This window comes from Anomaloglossus baeobatrachus, chromosome 1 (genome assembly GCF_048569485.1).
Source record: "Anomaloglossus baeobatrachus isolate aAnoBae1 chromosome 1, aAnoBae1.hap1, whole genome shotgun sequence".
In the NCBI taxonomy this organism is placed as follows: Eukaryota; Metazoa; Chordata; class Amphibia; order Anura; family Aromobatidae; genus Anomaloglossus; species Anomaloglossus baeobatrachus.
The window spans coordinates 922446444-922466473 of record NC_134353.1 but is presented as its reverse complement, the minus strand read 5'-3'; the positions used below and the strand labels follow the sequence as shown (position 1 = coordinate 922466473).

General features: G+C 46.4%; 1 protein-coding gene across 2 annotated transcripts in view; it reads right to left on the bottom strand.

Annotated features, from left to right (window-relative positions):
• The window catches only part of LOC142256283 (uncharacterized), a 65512-nt gene that overhangs the window by 14394 nt on the left and 31088 nt on the right, over positions 1–20030 (bottom strand). For both annotated transcript variants that reach the window (XM_075327903.1, XM_075327893.1), the window contains one exon: positions 19202–19316. In XM_075327903.1, coding sequence (XP_075184018.1) covers positions 19202–19316 — 115 coding nt within the window. The remainder of the gene's footprint in view (positions 1–19201; positions 19317–20030) is intronic.

Here is a 20030-nt window from a genome sequence, read left to right as displayed (position 1 = left end):
ATATCGTCGGGGTCACGTCGTTAGTGACGCACATCCGGCGCCAGTAGCGACATCGCGGCGTGAGACACCAAGGATCGACGATCAAAAATCGCAAAATCATTCAAAAACGGTGATCGTTGACATGTCGCTCCTTTCCTTAATATCGTTGCTGCCACAGGTACGATGTTATTGTCGTTCCTGCGGCACCACACATCGCTATGTGTGACACCGCAGGAACAACAAACATCTCCTTACCTGCGTCCACCGGAAAAGAAAGAAGGAAGGAGGTGGGCGGGATGTTACGTCCCGCTCATCTCCGCCCCTCCGCTTCTATTGGACGGCCGCCTAGTGACGTCGCTGCGACGCCGAACGCACCTCCCCCTTGAAGGAGGGATTGTTCGGCGGTCACAGTAACATCGCTGCACAGGTATGTGCATGTGACGCTGCCGTAGCGATAATGTTTGCTACGGCAGCAATCACCAAATGTCGCACATACAACAGGGCGGGTGCTATCGCGCTCGACATCGCTAGCAATCGCTAGCGATGTCGCAGCGTGTAAAGTACCCTTTAGTGTGAGCTGCACGTGTTAAAGGAGCAATTGGGCAGAAGGGGCCATTACCAGGAAGTCTTCGAGGTAGGGGATTTTACAAATGTTTTGACCCCGCAGGAATGCTACCACCTCCCCCACTATTTTGGTGAAAACCCGAGGTGCACATGAGAGACCGAACGGTAGGGAGTTGAACTGATAATGCCGGAGACGCCCCTTGTGGAAAACTGCGAAGCGAAAAAACATTTTGTGGGCGTGAAAGAGCGGAATATGGTAGTACGCATCTTTTAGAACTATAGTGGCCATAAAAAATCCCAGACCGACAAGGGGTGTGGTGGACCTGACCGACTCCATTTTGAATCGCCGGTACATAACGTGGCGATTTAAGGGTTTGAAATTGATTATTAACCGAGGGGTGCCGTTGTTTTTTTTTATCAGGAAGAGACGGGAGCAATGGCCGAACCCCGCCTGCGACTCTGGTACTACCGATACTACCCCTATTTTTTGGAGTTTTTAATACAGCCCATGAGAGTGGGATTGAAAGATGCTCCTTCCTCTGCCCCCTTTCTGGTAACTCCAACGGCCTGTTTTACCCTTCCCTCTGTAATGGGTAGATGGATTTGGGGGGGAACGAAAATTTTTCTTATGTGGTCTGTATTCTGACAACAGTCTCCTTATCCGTAGCCAACTCCAGAATCCCTTCTAGGGCTGGACCGAAAACATGCGCGCCTCAAAACGGTCGGTAGAGAACAGAGTTTCACTTTGGAGGCCACATCACTGCTCTAAAGCTTAAGCCAGAGTGGTCTTCTCACCGCATTAGCAAAGACCCCACTTCATGCTGTTACACGGACAGACTCTGCAGAAGCATCAGCCAGAAACCCTGTTGCCTTCTGGAGGAGTGGCAGGGAAGCCAGGATATCTTCCTTGGCGGTGTCTTGGGTGAGATGTTCCTCCAGCTGTCCCAGCCATCTGAACAAGGAGCGGGCCCACACAGGTGGAGGCGACCCCTGTCTTATGAAGAACCGCGGATGCCTCCCAGGATTTTCGAAGGAGGTTGTCCAGCTTACAGCCAATGAGATCTTTGAGTTGAGACGAATCTTCAAATATGAGGGTTGTCTTCCTTGTCACTCTGGCGACCTGAATATCTACCTTAGGTATATCCCAGCAACAGGTGGAATCTTCTTCCAGCGGGAACCTATTTTCAATTCACGGGAAATGGTAAGGCATTTCTCAGGGTTTCTCCACTCCTGTAAAACCATCTCTCGGACTAATTCGTGGACTGGAAATCCCAACTTCTTACGGGTCCTAAGGCCCCTGAATATTTCATCTTGTAAATTTTTCCTCTTCTACCCCCATAGTCTCCCTTACCGCACCTAAAAGTTCATCTATATCCTCCACTAAGAAAAATATCTGGCTTCAACTTTATCCGAAGAAAAGCCATCATCGTCAAACATCTCTTCAGGGGCCGAGGAGGGCCCCTTCATGGAATCTGACTGCGAGTCCTCCACCGGGCTGATTTTTCTTATCTTAGGTGCAGAAGGCGCAGAAGATGCAGAAGGTGCAGCAGTGGGGGGTTGTGAAAGGTATGCCAGGGAGGACTGAATCTCCTGACGGACCATATTTTTAAGTTCATCCATAAGAGAGGGTTGTTTCTCTCTTACTACCTGATCGGTACCGGGCTGACATAGCTTTTTGGGATGTTCAGCAGGAAGCTTTTTATTGCATATCATGCACCTTTTGATAGATAGCTTCTCTTCTTGGGGGCAGGAGTATTGTCTCCCTAAGAGGGAAAGAAGAGGCCATAAACACAAGCACCCAGAAGTGAAGTCATATAATAGCCCACCACCCCGACCTAACCCCCTAGTCACTGGTACTCAAAGAACCGGGGGCTGAGCTGGGCTCCACAGACGCAGAGCTAGTAGAGCGATCTCCTTCTATCCTAGCCTGGAGAGTGCTCTTACCTAGGTCCGTTATGCGGTCCGGGTTATATCCAGCCATGGGTGACTCCTCCTCCTCTATTGGTTGGGGGGGGGGGCGCAGGCTTCCACCGAAGCGAGTGCCGTCATGCACAGGCAGCGACGGCGCGTGTAGTCCACAGTGGAACGCATGAACCTGGAAGTGACGTCATCACTTCCGTGCACCATCGCCACCACGTGTGGGAGAGGAGGAGAGGTGCCATGGAGCTGCCGGAGGTCAATGGAAGTCAGTCTGCCCCGCTTTACCTCGCGGAGGCGCAGAAGGGGCAGACTGGTCCCGAGTCCCAAGGAGACGGGAGCAGCGCTGGAGGAGGAAGCAACTTGGCCCCGACCTCAGCTGCCCGGTAAGTAACCTAACGCCGCGCTCTCATCACCAGCCATGAGAGCACACCAGTAACCTCTCATGTCCCATAAGGACAGAAAACAACACTGGAGATGGGAGGTGGGGAGGGGTTATTTAACCTCTTTGTGTTTCCTGTCCCTAACAGGGTGGAGAGTTAACCTCCTGTGTGCTGTCGTGGAGGGTGACTAGAGAATACGTAGGTTCTGTTCTTGTGCAAACAGACATGGGCAGCTTCTAGTAGGGCTTTACCCATGCTAAATTTAGGAGGTCTGCATAAGGTCTGGTTGTAATTCTGGAAGCTGGCCTCATTACCTGGAAAAGAAGCGACAACTGTGAAACCCAAATTGAAAGTCATCATTAGACATTAGAAGCGGGTTCAATGCCACATGGGGACATTGATGAATGGCAGCATTCCATGTCTGGGTGGGGGGGAAGGGAGGTAAAAAAAGGAGAAGGGGGGAGGGAAAAGAGGGGAGAAGGGGGAAGGGCAAGAAAAGGGAGAAGGGGAAAGGGAAACCGGGGAAAAAAATTGAGAAGGGGGAAAAAAAAATGTAGAGGGGGAAGGGAAAAGAGGAAAAAAGGAAGAAGGGGAACGGAAAAGGGTGAAAAAGGAAGAAGGGGGAAGGGAGAAAGAGGGAGAAAAAAGAGGGAGAAAAAGGAAAAAAAAAGGGAGAAAAGGAAAAAAACGGGCGGAGGAAACAGTGAATATGTATGAAGGAGATAATGAGCAGCCCTGATAGCAGAGTGGAGACTCATTAAGTATAACGTACCTTCTCCAATCACTGAATCCCTTCTACCTACATTTTTAAGCAATGGATTCTGGTCCCCATAGACTTATATGGGGACTGGCGTCCAGCCAGATATCTGGGATCAATTCCATGCCCCAACCAGGGTATTGGAATTTTTTTTGCGAGTCCGCCCATCACTAATGACATTTTTTGCTGTTTTTCTTTTTTTTGTTTGTTTGTTTTTTTCACTTACTCAGTTTCTATGGGTGAAAAAACGCTTCAAACACACAAAGTTTTCCAGTTCAGTCAGAAAAAGAAAACCGAAGTGTGTGCATGGGATTCTGAAATCTCAGAGCCTTTACTAGTACAGTACTGTAAAAAGCAACTTTTATAGGGAATCTGTCAGGTGATTTTCTAGTACAATGCTAATGGTATCCTGGTATAGGGCTTCAGCCGCACTTTCAGGATCAGTAACTATCATTGTTCTGCATTCTCCTGGTATCTTGTTGTGAGTCCAGAGAACTCAGCATGCTGTAGTTACTAGTGAAGTGTATAGAAATACAGAGTGAATATACGCTGCTCCCCGAGCCCTATGTAACTATACCATTAATATTGTACTAGAAAATCACCTGACAGATTCCCTTTAACAAAAAAAAACCACACAAAATGCAATGTATGAACAAGGCCTTGATTAGTTACAAGTGAAAAGGTTTTGGTACCGTGTTAGCCAGTTGAAACATTATTGATCAGGGATGAAGCTATATCCTATAGATGGGGTTTCCCTGTAAAGATCCTGCTTTTCCGTGCAGGAAACACCCACGTCTGCCATTCCCCACAACAGTTGGCAAAGCTCCTATCCTCATGGAACATGGCAAATCTCCCGGCCAGATCTCCAAGAGCCACAGGATCATCCCAAAGGGATAAAGTGAATGAAGATTGGTCCGTCGCGTGAGTTATGTGATATGTCTGAGTCGCGGCTGAGACTTAGTTGCTACTTTTAAGGTCCGCTGGTTCTGTTCAACCAGGACCCTGAGCCCCCATGGCGGTACATTTCCACCATACCGCAGGCCCCCTTTTTGGGCTTTTTTCTATGTGGACTGATGCTCCCTACATCAGTAATGTTAGTGATGTTAATGTTGTCAGTGTTACCTCTTTCCTGCCTAACCTTCCTTTCTCCCCCCGCAGCTCTAGGCAAGAGACTTTTTTTCATGTACAATGGTATTGAACTGTATGTCTATAAATGTTAGGGGCCTGAACTAGCCGGCCAAGAGATCCATGTTTTGGCGGGAAGTGGTTAAATCCAAATGTGACGTGATTTGTGGTCAAGAGTCTCATCTCCTCCAGGGGGACTCGCACAGGTTAAATAATGCTAAATTTCCTTTCATACTGCTGGCTTGTGGGAAAAAAAAAAAAGGCTGGAGTATTCATTTGTGTAAAAAATACTGTTGCGTTCACACTACATTCCCAACATTTAGACCCTGAAGGTAGATACGCCATTATTAATTGCTCCATAAATGGCTCTAAGTATACTATTGCAACCCTTTACGCCCCCAACTCTGGTCAGATCAGCTTTCTGCGGAGGTTTCTTTCCAGTTACAGAGGGTAAGCAAATAATCTGCGGGGATTTTAACATGTTAATGTCCAGCACTCTGGACTGCTCCAATACTGCTGTAAAGAGGAAGGAAATGAGCACAATAATTTCAGAAAGGCATCTCCATGATATATGGAGATACCAACATGCAAATGAGAGGGACTACACATTCTTCTCACCTCGGTTCACCTCATACAGCAGATTGGACTACTTTCTGGTTGAAAGCTCACTTATTTTGGATTGCTCAGATTCAAAAATTGGACTTATAGCTTGGTCGGACCATGCCCCCATATACCTGACAGTCCAGGAGCAAAGCCGCACGCCCGTTTTTACCCGGTGGCGCATGAATGACTCCCTCCTGGCCTGTAGACAAATCTCTGAGGAGTTGCAGGCCGACCTCGCAGAGTTTTTTAAATTTAATGACAACAAGGAGGTGACAGAGGAAACGCTATGGTCTGCACACAAGGCCTTTATTAGGGGGTCATTCATCAAAATTGCCACTAGGGAGAAAAGGAGGCGTCAGGCAACTTCCAAAGCTCTACTGTCCCACATAGCGCTTTTAGAAGCCCACAATAAATCTGCCCCAAACATGTCAACATCTGACGAACTCAGGAAACTAAGAACACAGCTCCGCCAATTGCTGATGGTAGACTATGAGAAAAATTTAAGATCCCTCAAACAGCGGTACTATATGATGGGTGACAGGGCGGGTGCCTTACTAGCCAGGAGGGTTAAAAAACGAGAAATGCAAAATAAAATTGAATACCTCGTGACGGGTTCTAACGCCACAATACGCAACCCAACGGAAATAGCCAATGCATTCGCTGATTTTTATCAGTCTCTCTACAACCTTAAAAATGACCCCACTGCCCCAAAGCCTACCCAATCGGCAATTAATTCCTTCTTAAACAATATTAATCTTCCTCGGTTATCTACAGTACATCTAGAGCAACTAAATTCCCCTTTCTCCCTGGAAGAGGTTCGCCAGGCGGTGATCACAGCCAAAAGAAACTCAGCTCCAGGCCCAGACGGCCTCACTAACTCCTATTATAGGCAATTCACTGAAACCCTGTCTCCTTTCCTCCTGAGACTTTTCTCCTCTTGGCGAACCACAGCAGATATTTCACCAAATAATCTAGAGGCCATTATAACTACCCTGCCAAAGCCAGGAAAACCCCCTACATCACCAGGAAACTTCAGGCCAATATCCCTCCTAAACTGCGACTTAAAATTGTACGCCAAAATAATCTCAGCTAGAATACATAAAGTCCTTCCATCACTGATTTCCCCGGATCAAGTGGGGTTTGTGGCGGGGAGGCAGGCGAAAGATGGGACGAGACGTATGCTGGACCTGATTGCGGTGGCTGAGGGGGAGGAAAATCCCCAGTGTATTCCTGTCCTTGGACGCAGAGAAGGCGTTTGACAGGGTGCACTGGGGATATCTGAAATCTGTACTGGCCAAGTTTGGATTTGAAGGCCCCATACTTACCGCCATAATGGCACTATACTCTAACCCTAACGCCAAAGTTCTGGCATCCGGATTTATATCTCGGAGTTTTGAATTATCCAATGGGACACGCCAGGGGTGTCCGCTCTCCCCTATCATCTATGCCCTTGCTATAGAGCCTCTGGCGCAGACTATCCGTGAATGCCCTCGGATCTCGGGGATTCGAGTGGGGAGTACAAACCATGTGATCAGTCTATATGCGGATGATGTGATTTTATCCTGCACTAATGTAGAGGTGTCCCTAAAACACGTAATGGAGATCCTGTCCTCCTTCGCTCAAGTCTCGTATTACAAGCTTAATATTACCAAGTCCTTAATTTTTCCGCTCTTCCTGCCCGCCTCAACTAGAGCCACTCTTTCTCATCTTTACCCTTTCAAATGGGAAGACGAGGGTATCCCCTACCTGGGTATTATACTGGCCCCGCTACACTCCGTGATCCGGAAAAATCTGCTGACCCTGCACACCTCACTGGATAGAGAACTTACTCGCCTTTCTCTTCTCCCGCTCTCTTGGGTGGCGAGAATGCAGACCTTTAAAATGATCTGCCTCCCAAAAATTATCTACTTACTTCGGTGCCTGCCCCTAACAATTCCGCAACGGTATCTCACCAAAATTCATTCGCTAATGAGTAAATTTATATGGGCTGGGAAAAAACCTAGAATAGCCCTGAGATGCATGCATGCCCCGTTAAGTGGTGGAGGAATGGGTATTCCTAATATTCTAACATACCACAGAGCCGCTATCCTGGAACCGGCTCGAGATTGGTGGAGGAATGATTCAGACTTAAGATGGTTACAGATTGAGTACACCTGGGCACAGGTCCACTCCCCTAAACAATTCATAGACTCCCTGCTCCTAACCCCTTCGCCCCCCGGCGATCTTCTACCCACCACAGCAGCTCTAAAGAAAGCTTGGTCCTTGTGGAGCAAGCCAGTGTCACATGCTTTAGGTCCCAGCATTCCCCTTAGATCGCTAGAAGCCTTCATTCCGAACTTGAATCTTGCCGCCTGGACACGTGGAGGTCCAATCACCCTAGCAGATCTCTATAGAGAAGGCGTCCTACTCCCGTACTCAGAAATGTGTGATAAATTTAACCTTCCCCGACACAGTCTATTCCAGTTTTTTCAAATACGTCACTTTCTTCAGTCCGCTCCTCATCTCCCAGCTCCCACGACAGCTGACCACGCCTCAATTAAAAAATTCTTTCAAAATAGCAAAATCAAAGGCCTTTCATATATCCATAATATGCTAAACTCCCCACAACCGGACAAACAATTGCCGTATATGCTCAAATGGGAAAAAGATCTAGCTTCTCCGCTTCCGCCGCAAGAATGGTTCGCGGCCTCAAAATGGATCCACAAGTTCTCTTCTTGTCTCAATCATATAGAGCAATTAAAAAAGGTTCATCTGAGGTGGTACAACTCCCCTACTAAACTGGCTTCTTTTTCCCCACATGTGTCACCACTGTGCTGGAGGGGCTGCAACCACAGGGGCACCTTATGTCATATGTGGTGGTTTTGCCCTAAGTTATCTAACTTCTGGCAGGAGGTGTTCAATCTAATCCATGAGGTTACTAGTCTCCGCCTTTCTCCAAACCCAACCTTAGCGGTGCTACACATTGGCTTAGATGGGATCCCGGATCTTTTAAAAAACATCATTTCTCACATTCTCATAGCTGGCAGGTACTGTGTGGCATACAAGTGGAGGTCGGTGAGCCCCCCTACAAAAAGAGATCTAATTGAGAGGATCAACCTACACTGGCTATACGAAACCAACTTGGCCCCCAACCTAGAGAAGAGAACGGCGAGACTTAAACAATGGCACCCGTGGGCCACTTCCCTTTATGCAACGGCCCTCCCCCAGATACCGACACCTACACCATAAATAAATTGATTATGCCTAAGAATGTCTTGTAGAGCTGCTTCCCCCACCCCCTCTCTGCTCCTATGTTCAGGTTGTTGTTGTAAGGGGTATTTAATGTCCCAGATTGATATTCTGATAATGGCTCGAGGCTATTCCACCTCTTGCTACTCAATGCTCCTCTTCTTGATGTTGTTGTATGAGAAGTTTGTATTTTTCTGAAAACTCAATAAAAACCTTTATGATAAAAAAAAAAAAAACATTATTGAATGTTCTCAGTGAGAGAAGCAAAATTATAATCTTTTGATACGTTGTAATGGCTAACTAAAATAAAATAAAGTGATGTTACAAAGCAAGCTTTTGAGACATCTCAGGTCCCTTCATCAGGCATGGTATGACAAAATATCTGAAGAAACACAAATATATGCACAAACAGAGCAGAGGGATGGCATAATAAAAGACATTTAAATAAACAAACACTGAGCTTAGAAAGTGAATCCTTAATTAGCTTTGATTAGTGGTGTGAGAGCTTTATTGTGCCAATATCCATGTAGGATTAGAGGCATGGTGAGTCTCTGGAATAGACTCCTCAGATTTTGAAATGGGTCATAAATCCTCCTGACAGGATAAGTCCTGTATCCACAGAGTTAAACATAAATCACCAGCCAAGTTCCTCCTAAACACAGCAGCATGGAGCAAAACTGCCAGAGGGACACAGGTACAGTCAGCTGTGTTATTAATTTGTCATCCCACAAAACCCACTAATCTAGAACTACGTGTGCTTTCCAGAGGTCTCACATTTTGTCCTAGAAAACCTCTAGACAAAACAGAGCTTTGTAGTGACATGGAACAATACTTTAGGAGACTGAGACTGAAGGAATTCTTTGATACTAAAGAAAACTTGAAGCTTTTAAACAGCCAAACACAAATCAAAACAGAGAACAAGAAAACATCTGACTGGACACCTCCTCCTGGCTGCAACACCATTTTGGACCAGTATACTGACTCATTTAGATATTCGGTACAGTCAACAATATTGGACAAAAAGCAGAAGAAACATCTAATATCAGTGGGCAGGAGAGAAGGGCAATTCACAGGCTGAAGAAAAACAAGGAGATCACTATTAAGCCAGCAGATAAAGGGGGCGCCATAGTTCTCCTGAATACAACGGACTACATTAAAGAAGCAAACAAACAACTGATGGATATACAGTACTACACCAGACTGGATGATGACCCAACCCCAAAATATATGAGGGAGTTGAAAAAAGTCATCAGATGTCTGGGTTCAGACTTCACAAACCTTCTGGACCTAATACCTGAGAATCCAAGGTTGGGAGTTTTCTATATGCTACCCAAGATTCATAAATCCGGTAAACCAGGGAGGCCGATCATCTCAGGGGTGGGAACGCTCACTGGAAAACTCTCTGGGTGGGTAGAAAATGTCCTTAAGCCACTGGTGAGAAACACAGCCAGCTATATACAGGACACCACTGACCTTTTGAAAAAGCTATCTACTATAGGTCCCCTACCCGAGAGTACCATCTTAAAGCCCCGTCACACTAAGCAACATCGCTAGCAACATCGCTGCTAACGAACAACTTTTGTGACGTTGCTAGCGATGTTGCTGTGTGTGACATCCAGCAACAACCTGGCCCCTGCTGTGAGGTCGTTGGTTGTTGCTGAATGTCCTGGGCCATTTTTTAGTTGTTGCTGTCCCGCTGTGAAGCACAGATCGCTGTGTGTGACAGCGAGACAGCAACAACTAAATGTGCAGGCAGCAGGAGCCGGCTTCTGCGGAGGCTGGTAACCAATGTAAACATCGGGTAACCAAGAAGCCCTGTCCTTGGTTACCCGATATTTACCTTTGTTACCAGCCTCAGCCGCTCTCACTGCCAGTGCCGGCTCCTGCTCTGTGCACATGTAGCTGCAGGACACATCGGGTTAATTAACCCGATGTGTGCTGTAGCTAGGAGAGCAGGGAGCCAGCGCTAAGCATTGTGCGCTGCTCCCTGCTCTGTGCACATTTAGCTGCAGCACACATCGGGTAATTAACCCGATGTGTGCTGTAACTAGGAGAGCAGGGAGCCAGCGCTAAGCATTGTGCGCTGCTCTCTGCTCTGTGCACATGTAGCTGCAGGACACATTGGGTTAATTAACCCGATGTGTGCTGTAACTAGGAGAGCAAGGAGCCAGCGCTAAGCATTGTGCGCTGCTCCCTGCTCTGTGCACATTTAGCTGCAGCACACATCGGGTAATTAACCCGATGTGTGCTGTAACTAGGAGAGCAGGGAGCCAGCGCTCAGTGTGCGCTGCTCCCTGCTCTCTGCACGTGTAGCTGCGTGCGCTGGTAACCAAGGTAAATATCGGGTTGGTTACCCGATATTTACCTTAGTTACCAAGCGCAGCATCTTCCATGCGGCGCTGGGGGCTGGTCACTGGTGAGCTCACCAGCAACTCGTGTAGCGACGCTCCAGCGATCCCTGCCAGGTCAGGTTGCTGGTGGGATCGCTGGAGCGTCGCTAGTGTGACATCTCACCAGCAACCTCCTAGCAACTTACCAGCGATCCCTATCGTTGTTGGGATCGCTGGTAAGTTGCTTAGTGTGACTGGACCTTTAGCTACCATAGATGTGGAATCCTTATACTCTAACATCCCACATGAAGATGGAGTAACTGAATGCCAAATGTTTCTTGTAACTAATGGGATCCCTCCTGAGTCTGTATTAAGACTCACCAAATTCATCCTCACACACAACTTTTTCTCTTTTGGCGAGGAGCTATACTTACAACGCACAGGAACTGCTATGGGAAGCAAAATGGCACCACAGTATGCCAACCTTTTCATGGCTAAACTGGGAAATTACTTTTTAGCATCCTGCAACCTCAAACCATTGGCTTATTTCCGTTTCATCGATGACATCTTAATAATCTGGACCGAATCTGAACAAGAGCTTCTAAAATGTCATAAAAAATTCAATACATTTCATCCTACCATAAACTTGACATTGGAACACTCAAAAACAGAAATCAATGTTAATCCCGAACATACAGGAGGAGGACTGGGAGGAGATTCTTGAATCCCCAACTAAGGTATCACCCTCTGTTAACAACAGAGTGACCCAATTATACATCGTACATCAAGCGTATTTAACTCCTTTAAGGTTGTTCAGAATGCGACACCGGGCGACTCCTGACTGCCCGCGGTGCTATGGAGGAGATGCTGACTTCTTTCACATGGTGTGGGGCTGTCCGGTGATTGCCGCCTTTTGGAATGGGGTTGTCTCAGTCTAGTCTTCCCTGGCTCTTTGTCCCATAGCCCTTGAACCACTTCTTTGCCTGTTAGGGGTTATGGACGAAGGGACATGGACGCACTATCATAAAATATTTCTACGAGAATCTCTTTTTATGACCCGGAAACTCATAGCCATGCGGTGGATGGGCGGTTCTCCTCCTACGGTGCGAGCGTGGATAGAACTGGTGAACAAAATGCTCCCGTATGAGCGGACGGTATACCAGAACAGAGGGTGTCCAGAGAAATTCAATAGGATATGGGAAATGAGGAACTCTTCCCCTCTGACTTTGACTGATTAAGTATAATATCCCTTTATGTCTCTACCAGCACTGAATACAATGTTGACTGTGGAGAGGTAAAGATCCAGAAAGTTTGGGATGGCGGTATCGGCACAGCTAGTTAATAGTTGTTTGCCGGTTTTTGTTTGTTTGTAAAATTCCATAAGTACTCAAATGCAATGTAATCAGCTGCTTCTTTGACCGTAAGGGTATGTGCGCACGTTGCGTACTAGCCCAGCACCGTAAAAGGTGCGCTTCAGAGCGCAGCTGAAAAGCTCCGTTCTGAGGCGCATGGTGCCGGCGAGAACGTGCGCTCTGCCTGCAGCTCCTGCCATAGACAGAGCAGGAGCTGCCGGCAAAGCGCACGGAAGAAGTGACATGTAGCCGAAGCGCTGCGTTGTAATATGCCACGTGCGCACGGCCCCTGCACAATCTCCATAGATTGTGCAGGGGACGCAGGACGCATGCAGTTACGCTGCGCTACAAAGCGCAGCGTAACTGCATGAATTTACGCAACGTGCGCACATAGCCTAAGACACTGTAGCAACCCTGAAATGAACATTCATTTAATATGGTACTATGTTTACTCAATAAGCCTACTTGAGCGTCTCACAGCAAATTTATATATGTATATTTTATGTGTCTTTTGCTTTGTATTTGAGAAATGTTTTTTTTTTTACTGTTTAATCCCTTAACGACCGCGGGCAGTAAAATTACGTCCTAGCGGTCATAACGTCACTGCCCGCGGTCTGCCAGCAGCAGCATGCCGCGATCGGCGCACATCTCAGCTGATTTTCACAGCTGAGATGTGAGCCTGCTAGGCACGAGCAGAATAGTTATCTGCTCGTGCCGTTTAACCCCTTAAATGGCGCTGTCAATATGTGACAGCGCCATTATAAGTGCGATCGCGGTAAGCTTTTACTTACCGCCAGATACCGGAAGTCACGTGACGCGATCACGTGACTTCCGGTAGTTGTCATAGTAGCACAGGGTCATGTGATGACTCCTGTACTACACATGAATTGCTTTCACTTTCGCTGTGCCCGCGGCACAGTGAAAAAAAAAAGTGAGCATATCTGCTGTTTACAGCTATGTAGCTGTGATCAGCAGATAGTGCAGAGCGATCGGACTGCTGATCGCAATAGCCCCCTAGGTGGACTAGTAAAATAAAATAAAAAAAGTTAAAAAAAAAAAGTTTTAAAAAATTAAAAAAAAAACAAAAAAACCTAAAAAGTTCAAATCACCCCCCCTTCGCCCCATTGAAAATTAAAGGGTTAAAAAAATAAAAAATATACACACATTTGGTATCGCCGCGTTCAGAAACACCCGATCTATCAAAATATAAAATCAATTAATCCGATCAGTATACGGCGTAGCGGCAAAAAAATTCCAAACGCCAAAACGACGTTTTTTTGTCGCCACAACTTTTGCGTAAAATACAATAAGAGGCGATCAAAACGTAGTATCTGCACAACAATGGTACCGTTAAAAACGTCAGCTCAAGACGCAAAAAATAAGCCGTCACTGAGCCATAGATCCCGAAAAATGAAAACGATACGGGTCACGGAATATGGCTTAAAACGTGCGCCACTTTTTTCGGACAAACTTCCGATTTTTTTTAACCCCTTATATAAAAGTAAACCTATACATGTTTGGTGTCTACGAACTCGCACTGACCTGAGGCATCACACCCACACATTAGTTTTACCATATAGTGAACACAGGTGAATAATATATCTCAAAAACAATAGTGCTATCGCACTTTTTTGCCATTTTTCTGCATTTGGAATTTTTTTGCCGTTTTCCAGTACACTATATGGTAAAACTGATGGTTTAATTTAAAAGTACAGCTCGTTCCGCAAAAAATGAGCCCTCACATGACCATATTGACTGAAAAATAAAAAAGTTACGTCTCTCAGAAAAAGAATGGCGAAAAAAAAAAAAAAAACGGAAAGCGGAAAAAAAAAAAAATCGGCCAGTCGTGAAGGGGTTAATAAATGAATTTAAAAAAAAAACAGAAATCAACTTCCTGGATACAACCATAAAAATTCAAAATGGTTCAATCGACACATCAGTGTATCGGAAACCTATTGACCGTCACACATACCTCAGATGGGACAGCTTTCACCCCAAACACATTAAAAAGTCCATTGTCTACAGCCAGGCCCTCAGATATATTCGTATCTGTTCCAGCCCTGCAGACAGGGATGAACACTTAACAAGACATTTCTAAACCAAGGCTACCACCCCACCTCCATAGATGACCAGATCATTAGAGCAACAAGGACCCCTAGAAGTGAACTGCTTCAATACAAACAAAAAGAGGAAAATAGTCAAGTACCTCTGGTGGTGACCTACAAACCACAGCTCGAGGTACTGAGAAGACGGCCAAGAAACTTCACCACATTCTACACAAGGATGACCAGTTAAAAACAATATTCAAAGATCCTCCATTGCTGAGCTACAGGCAACCTTCTAATTTAAGGAGCATCATGAACCGAAGTTCTATGCCCTCCGACACACAAAGGGGAACTTATCCTTGAAATGTAAAGAGCTGCAAAATCTGCAATCATGTAGAGACCAAAGACCGGACACAGATCCCTAACACACAGAAGGACTATCAAATTCCTGGGACATTCACATGTTCCTCTTCCAACGTGGTGTACTTAATCCTGTGCACTATATGTCCTATTGGGGGCCTCTATGTTGGAGAAACAGGACAGAGACTGAGAGCAAAGATGAGATCTCACAGCCATACAATTACAGATAAAAAAATCCATTTACCTGTGGCCAAACATCTTTGCGCTTCAGGACACAACATAAACCATATGAAAGTTGTCATATTAAAAGGCAACTTCAGATCACAGAGCCATCGCAGGGTCTGGGAATACAAATTCATTAAAATGTTTAACTCTGTGGACACAGGACTCATCCTGTCAGGAGGATTTATGACCCATTTCAAAATCTGAGGAGTCTATTCCAGAGACTCACCATGCCTCTGATCCTACATGGATATTGGGACAATAAAACTCTCACACCACTAATCAAAGCTAATTAAGGATTCACTTTCTAAGCTCAGTGTTTGTTTATTTAAATGTATTTTATTATGCCATCCCTCTGCTCTGTTTGTGCATATATTTGTGTTTCTTCAGATATTTTGTCATACCATGCCTGATGAGGGGACCTGAGATGTCTCGAAAGCTTGCTTTGTAACATCACTTTATTTTATTTTAGTTAGCCATTAAAAGGTATCACAAGATTATAATTTTGTTCCTCTCACTGAGAACATTCAATAACAAGGCCTTGAACACACAGCAAAATTTCTACTGCATAAAAAAATCTGCAGCAGAATCCGCTGGAAAATATGGAGCATTTAGTGCGGATCTGTAGATGTCACCCTTTCAATTGGAATTTATTTGCGCCAGATCCACACCATAGGCCCTGTGCAGATGCTGCATTTTTCTCACTTTTTTGAGTGCAGATTTGTCACAAAGTCAGTGACAATCCTGACGTCTCGTGCACACGTTATGTCCTGGCAGATTTGGTGCAGAAAATAATCTGCAGCGTCAATTCTTCCTGCGTTTTTCCAGTATCTCAGCCCAGAACGCTAGAAAAGCTCAAATAAAAACACATCAGAAACGCACGTTTTGCCGCTGCAGGTTTCCTGCCAAGAGATGCAGAAATGGTGCAGAAATTTCTGCAACCAAATACTGAAGAAGGTGTGCACATGGCCGAATGCTCCACATTGTGCAGCGGCTTCTGCTGCAGAGGTTGTGGGATCAGAAGCAGCCGACCCCTGAAGATCAGTGATGCGTCACTGCAGCTGAAGAGACCAATCTCATGATAATTAGGTTTCCCCTGTGGACTCAAAATAAAAATCACACCTGCAAAGTGTTAGAAAAAAAAAAAGCCCCAACAACCATAAGAGTTTTTCTCAACTTTTTTTTTTTTTTATATACCATTTGCAGGCCTAAAATTTTGTTTTGAGGCCACAGGGGAACCTAATTATTGGGGGTGTGTTGTGAATACGTTTTCCAGTTTGGGGTTCCCTCTTGTGGTCAGTGCTTGTGGTGCAGTTGATGTGTGGAATGAAAGCCATACACCTGTAGAGAACTGGCAATCAGGGTCAGATTGGGACTATATAACTGAGTAGTTTTCTCCTGTTACTTGCCGGTGCTCAATGGTCTCCTGTGAGTTAAGGAAATTCTGTAACCAGCCCTGTTCACTACCAGAATGTCTCTCAGATAAGTGGTCTTTGTACCTCTGCTGTTTGTTTTCCACTTTCTTGTTGTTTATTTCTGCTTTGATACTAATGCTTGATTTCTAATTTGTCTGTGTGGAGTTCTTGGTGGAATAGGATCATTCCCTGCTGGGAGTGTCTGTATACTTAGCTCCATGATTCTGCAAGGTATTGGGTTTGTCATGGTTGGTATTAATTCAGTCCCTTATCTGTATTAGTGTTTTTGGATCCCAGTAACAGAGTGCTGATACAGTGGGGGAGAGGTTGTGTGACCTCAGGATTTTTCCATATCAGAAGTGCTGGTATTTATTAGGGGTTTTTTTTACGGTTGCAGACAGTTGCTCTTTCCTATCCTTTCCTATAAAGATATTTTGGGCCTCATCTTTGCTGAATCTGTCTTTTCTAGCTTTGTATTGTGTTTTTCTATATCAACGTAGCCTTTACATGTGGGGGGCTATCTATCTATCTTTGGGGACAGCTCCGAGGCAGATTAGCTTTCTTGTATCTCTATCGGTGAGAATATTTAGTTCTCCAGCTGTGTCGAGACGACTAGGTCATCGTAGGCTCGTCCCACGGCTACTTCTAATTGTGTGTCAGGATTAGGTCTGCAATCCGTTAGGGTTCCAGCCACTCTGTTACTATTTGGGATTCTGCATTTTTTAATCCTCCTCGGTCCCTGAATCATAACAGGGATGTGTGACTCTGCAGCAGCTGAAGGGACAGAAGTTTCTCACTTCATCAATAGTTGACCATCAAAGGCAGGGGCATCGCTAGAGTCAAAGGTCCAGGGCTCCAGCACCGAACTTCATGCATGGAGCCCCGGATCTCCTGCAACCACCGCATTCAACTGTGTTAGTCATGTTGCCACCGACAGAGTTCAATCCTGTGACAGAACGGAGGCAAAGCCAAGGCCTCCATCACTTCCCGTCTCCTAAACCGCACACCCGCTATAGACCTGCGACTTACAAAACGCCACTGTGACGAGGGGATGCGGAGCCGGGGATCACGATTAGGCGAGTGTAAACGTGTGTGTGTGTGTGTGTGTGAGAGAGAGTGATGTGCGGGGGCTCCTGCAGTATACAGGGGACTGTGTGCGGGAGGGTCCTGCTGTATACAGGGGACTGTGTATGGGAGGGTCCTGCTGTATACAGGGGACTGTGTGCGGGAGGGTCCTGCTGTATACAGGGGACTGTGTGTGGGAGGGTCCTGCTGTATACAGGGGACTGTGTGCGGGAGGGTCCTGCTGTATACAGGGGACTGTGTGCGGGAGGGTCCTGCTGTATACAGGGGACTGTGTGCGGGGGAGCTCCTGCTTTATACAGGGGACTCTGTGCGGGGGCTCCTGCTGTATACAGGGGACTTTGTGCGGGGGGCTCCTGCTGTACACCGGGGACTGTGTGCGGGGGGCTGCTGCTGTACACAGGGGACTGTGTTGTGCGGAGGGCTGCTGCTGTACACGGGACTGTGTGCGGGGTCTCCTGCTGTACACAGGGGACTGTGGGGGGCTCCTCCTGTATTCAGGGGACTGTGTGGAGGGGCTCCTGCTGTATACAAGAGACTGTGCGGGGTCTCCTGCTGCACACAGGGGACTGTGTGCGGGGGCTCCTGCTGTATACATTATGTATATGGTAGATATATGGTGGTATTATTGGTCTTTGTATAATGTGTGTTTTGTAGAGGTAATGGTCATGTTATAATATTATGTACAACGCAAAAAAAAGGATAAAACCCACAAATTTGCAGGGTGGGTAGAGGTCCCTTTGGGCTACAAAACGTATAGCTTAGATTTTCGATTAGACTTTCAGAACAGGTGATTTTGGTACCAGAGTTCAGGAGAGGGTGATTCTCGAGACCACCAACCAAAACATTTTTGAAACCTCTTGGAGTGTAGGCTTCAATGTCCTCTAGGAACCCTGAAAGTTTTGGGACAATCAGGAGAAACAGACATTGGAAAAGGGACCTGTTCATAGGCCATACATGGGGGTGCCCGAGCTGCCTCATTTCTCGTGGTAAAGGGGGCCACGTGTTATACACGCGAGGGGGGATACGGCGATGGATGTATCACATCTGTCTGCACATACAAGCGCTTAATCTTTTTATTGGTAAAGCCTCCCCCCACCCTGGCACAGAAAAGTGACCAATCATCTGTCATGTGCTGTCACCTTCACGGTGCCCTCCGCTGCCTCCACCTGAGACCTGTGTGCTGGTTCTTCCTACATCCCACATGTCCTCCATAGCGGCACAGGGACAGCATCCGCACGTCTGATCCAGAGCTCCATAGCTTCTGACTTACCATAGGGCTGTGGAGGCAGAAGGAGCAGAACGCCGGCCTCAGTGTGGGGGGAAACAGAGAGGACAGGTAGGACGACTCTACATCTGACAGGTCAGTGCCGGGGCAGAGAGCGGTTACATCACTAAGGTCCACAGGACGGGGAGGGTCACAGCCGGCAACACCAGCTCAGACATTTATATGTACGAGGGTAAGGAAAAGATGGAAGTAACGTATGGAAGCGATAATAAAAGAGGATAATCAGGAAAATTACACATCTGCTTCCTAAATCATTAAGCAGAGGTGCGGAGGCCGCGATATTCCCCGGTGCTCAGCCGGACTCTGTACAGGAGCAGCTGCGCCATCACCGGACGCTTCTGCTGTGATATGGACGGCGGATAAAGCTTTACTGCGAGCACCGGAGACTCACACACAATATCAACCGCCCGTCCTTACCCCATGGCTGGCCATCTTCACCCCCTGCCCGGCTATCGTCACCTGCCCATCATCACCCCCGCCCGGCCATCGTCACCCCTGCCCGGCCATCGTCACCTACCCATCATCATCCCCGCCCATCATCATTACAAACCTGTGTAAACCTCTCCTGGATTCTCCTCCTTCCAGTCAATCACACTTGGCTGATCCCCCCTCGTCATCGCTTCTTCTTCTTCATCCTCCACTTTAATATTAGTCGGATCTTCCCCCTGATATATCAGATGTAAGAATCAGCACAAAACAAGAGACCTTCAACATCTATGACATCTACGACTGCAGGAGAAAAAATGTCCCCCATATACAGTTGTGCTCAAAAGTTTACATACCCCGGCAGATTTTTTGCTTTCTTGGCCTTTTTTTTCCGGAGAATATGAATGATAACACATTTTTTTTTTCCACTCATGGTTAGTGGTCGGGTGAAGCCATTTATTGTCATGTACTGTGTTTTCTCTTTGTAAAATTTGTAAATCATAATGATAACCATAACATCCAAATGTCCATGATGAAAAGTTCACACACTCTGGTGATTTTGGCTGCTAACATGCACGGAAGGTGACACAAATGGGTGTGAATGGCTAATAAAGATAACAGCCTCATCTGTGACCTGTTTGCTTGTAATCAGTGTGTGTGCATAAAAGCTGAGTCAGTTTCTGGGATCCAGATAGACATCTTTCCTCCAGCCACTGACGTTTCTGGATTGTGAGTCATGGGGAAAGCAAAAGAATTGTCAATGGATCTATGGGAAAAGATAGTTGTACTGTATAAAACAGGAAAGGGATACAAAAAGATATCCAAGGAATTGATATTGCCGGTCAGCAGTGTTCAAACTGTGATTAACAAATGGAAAATCAGGGGCTCTGTAAAAACCAAACCACGATCAGGTAGACCAAAAAAAATATCAGCCACAACTGCCAGGAAAATTG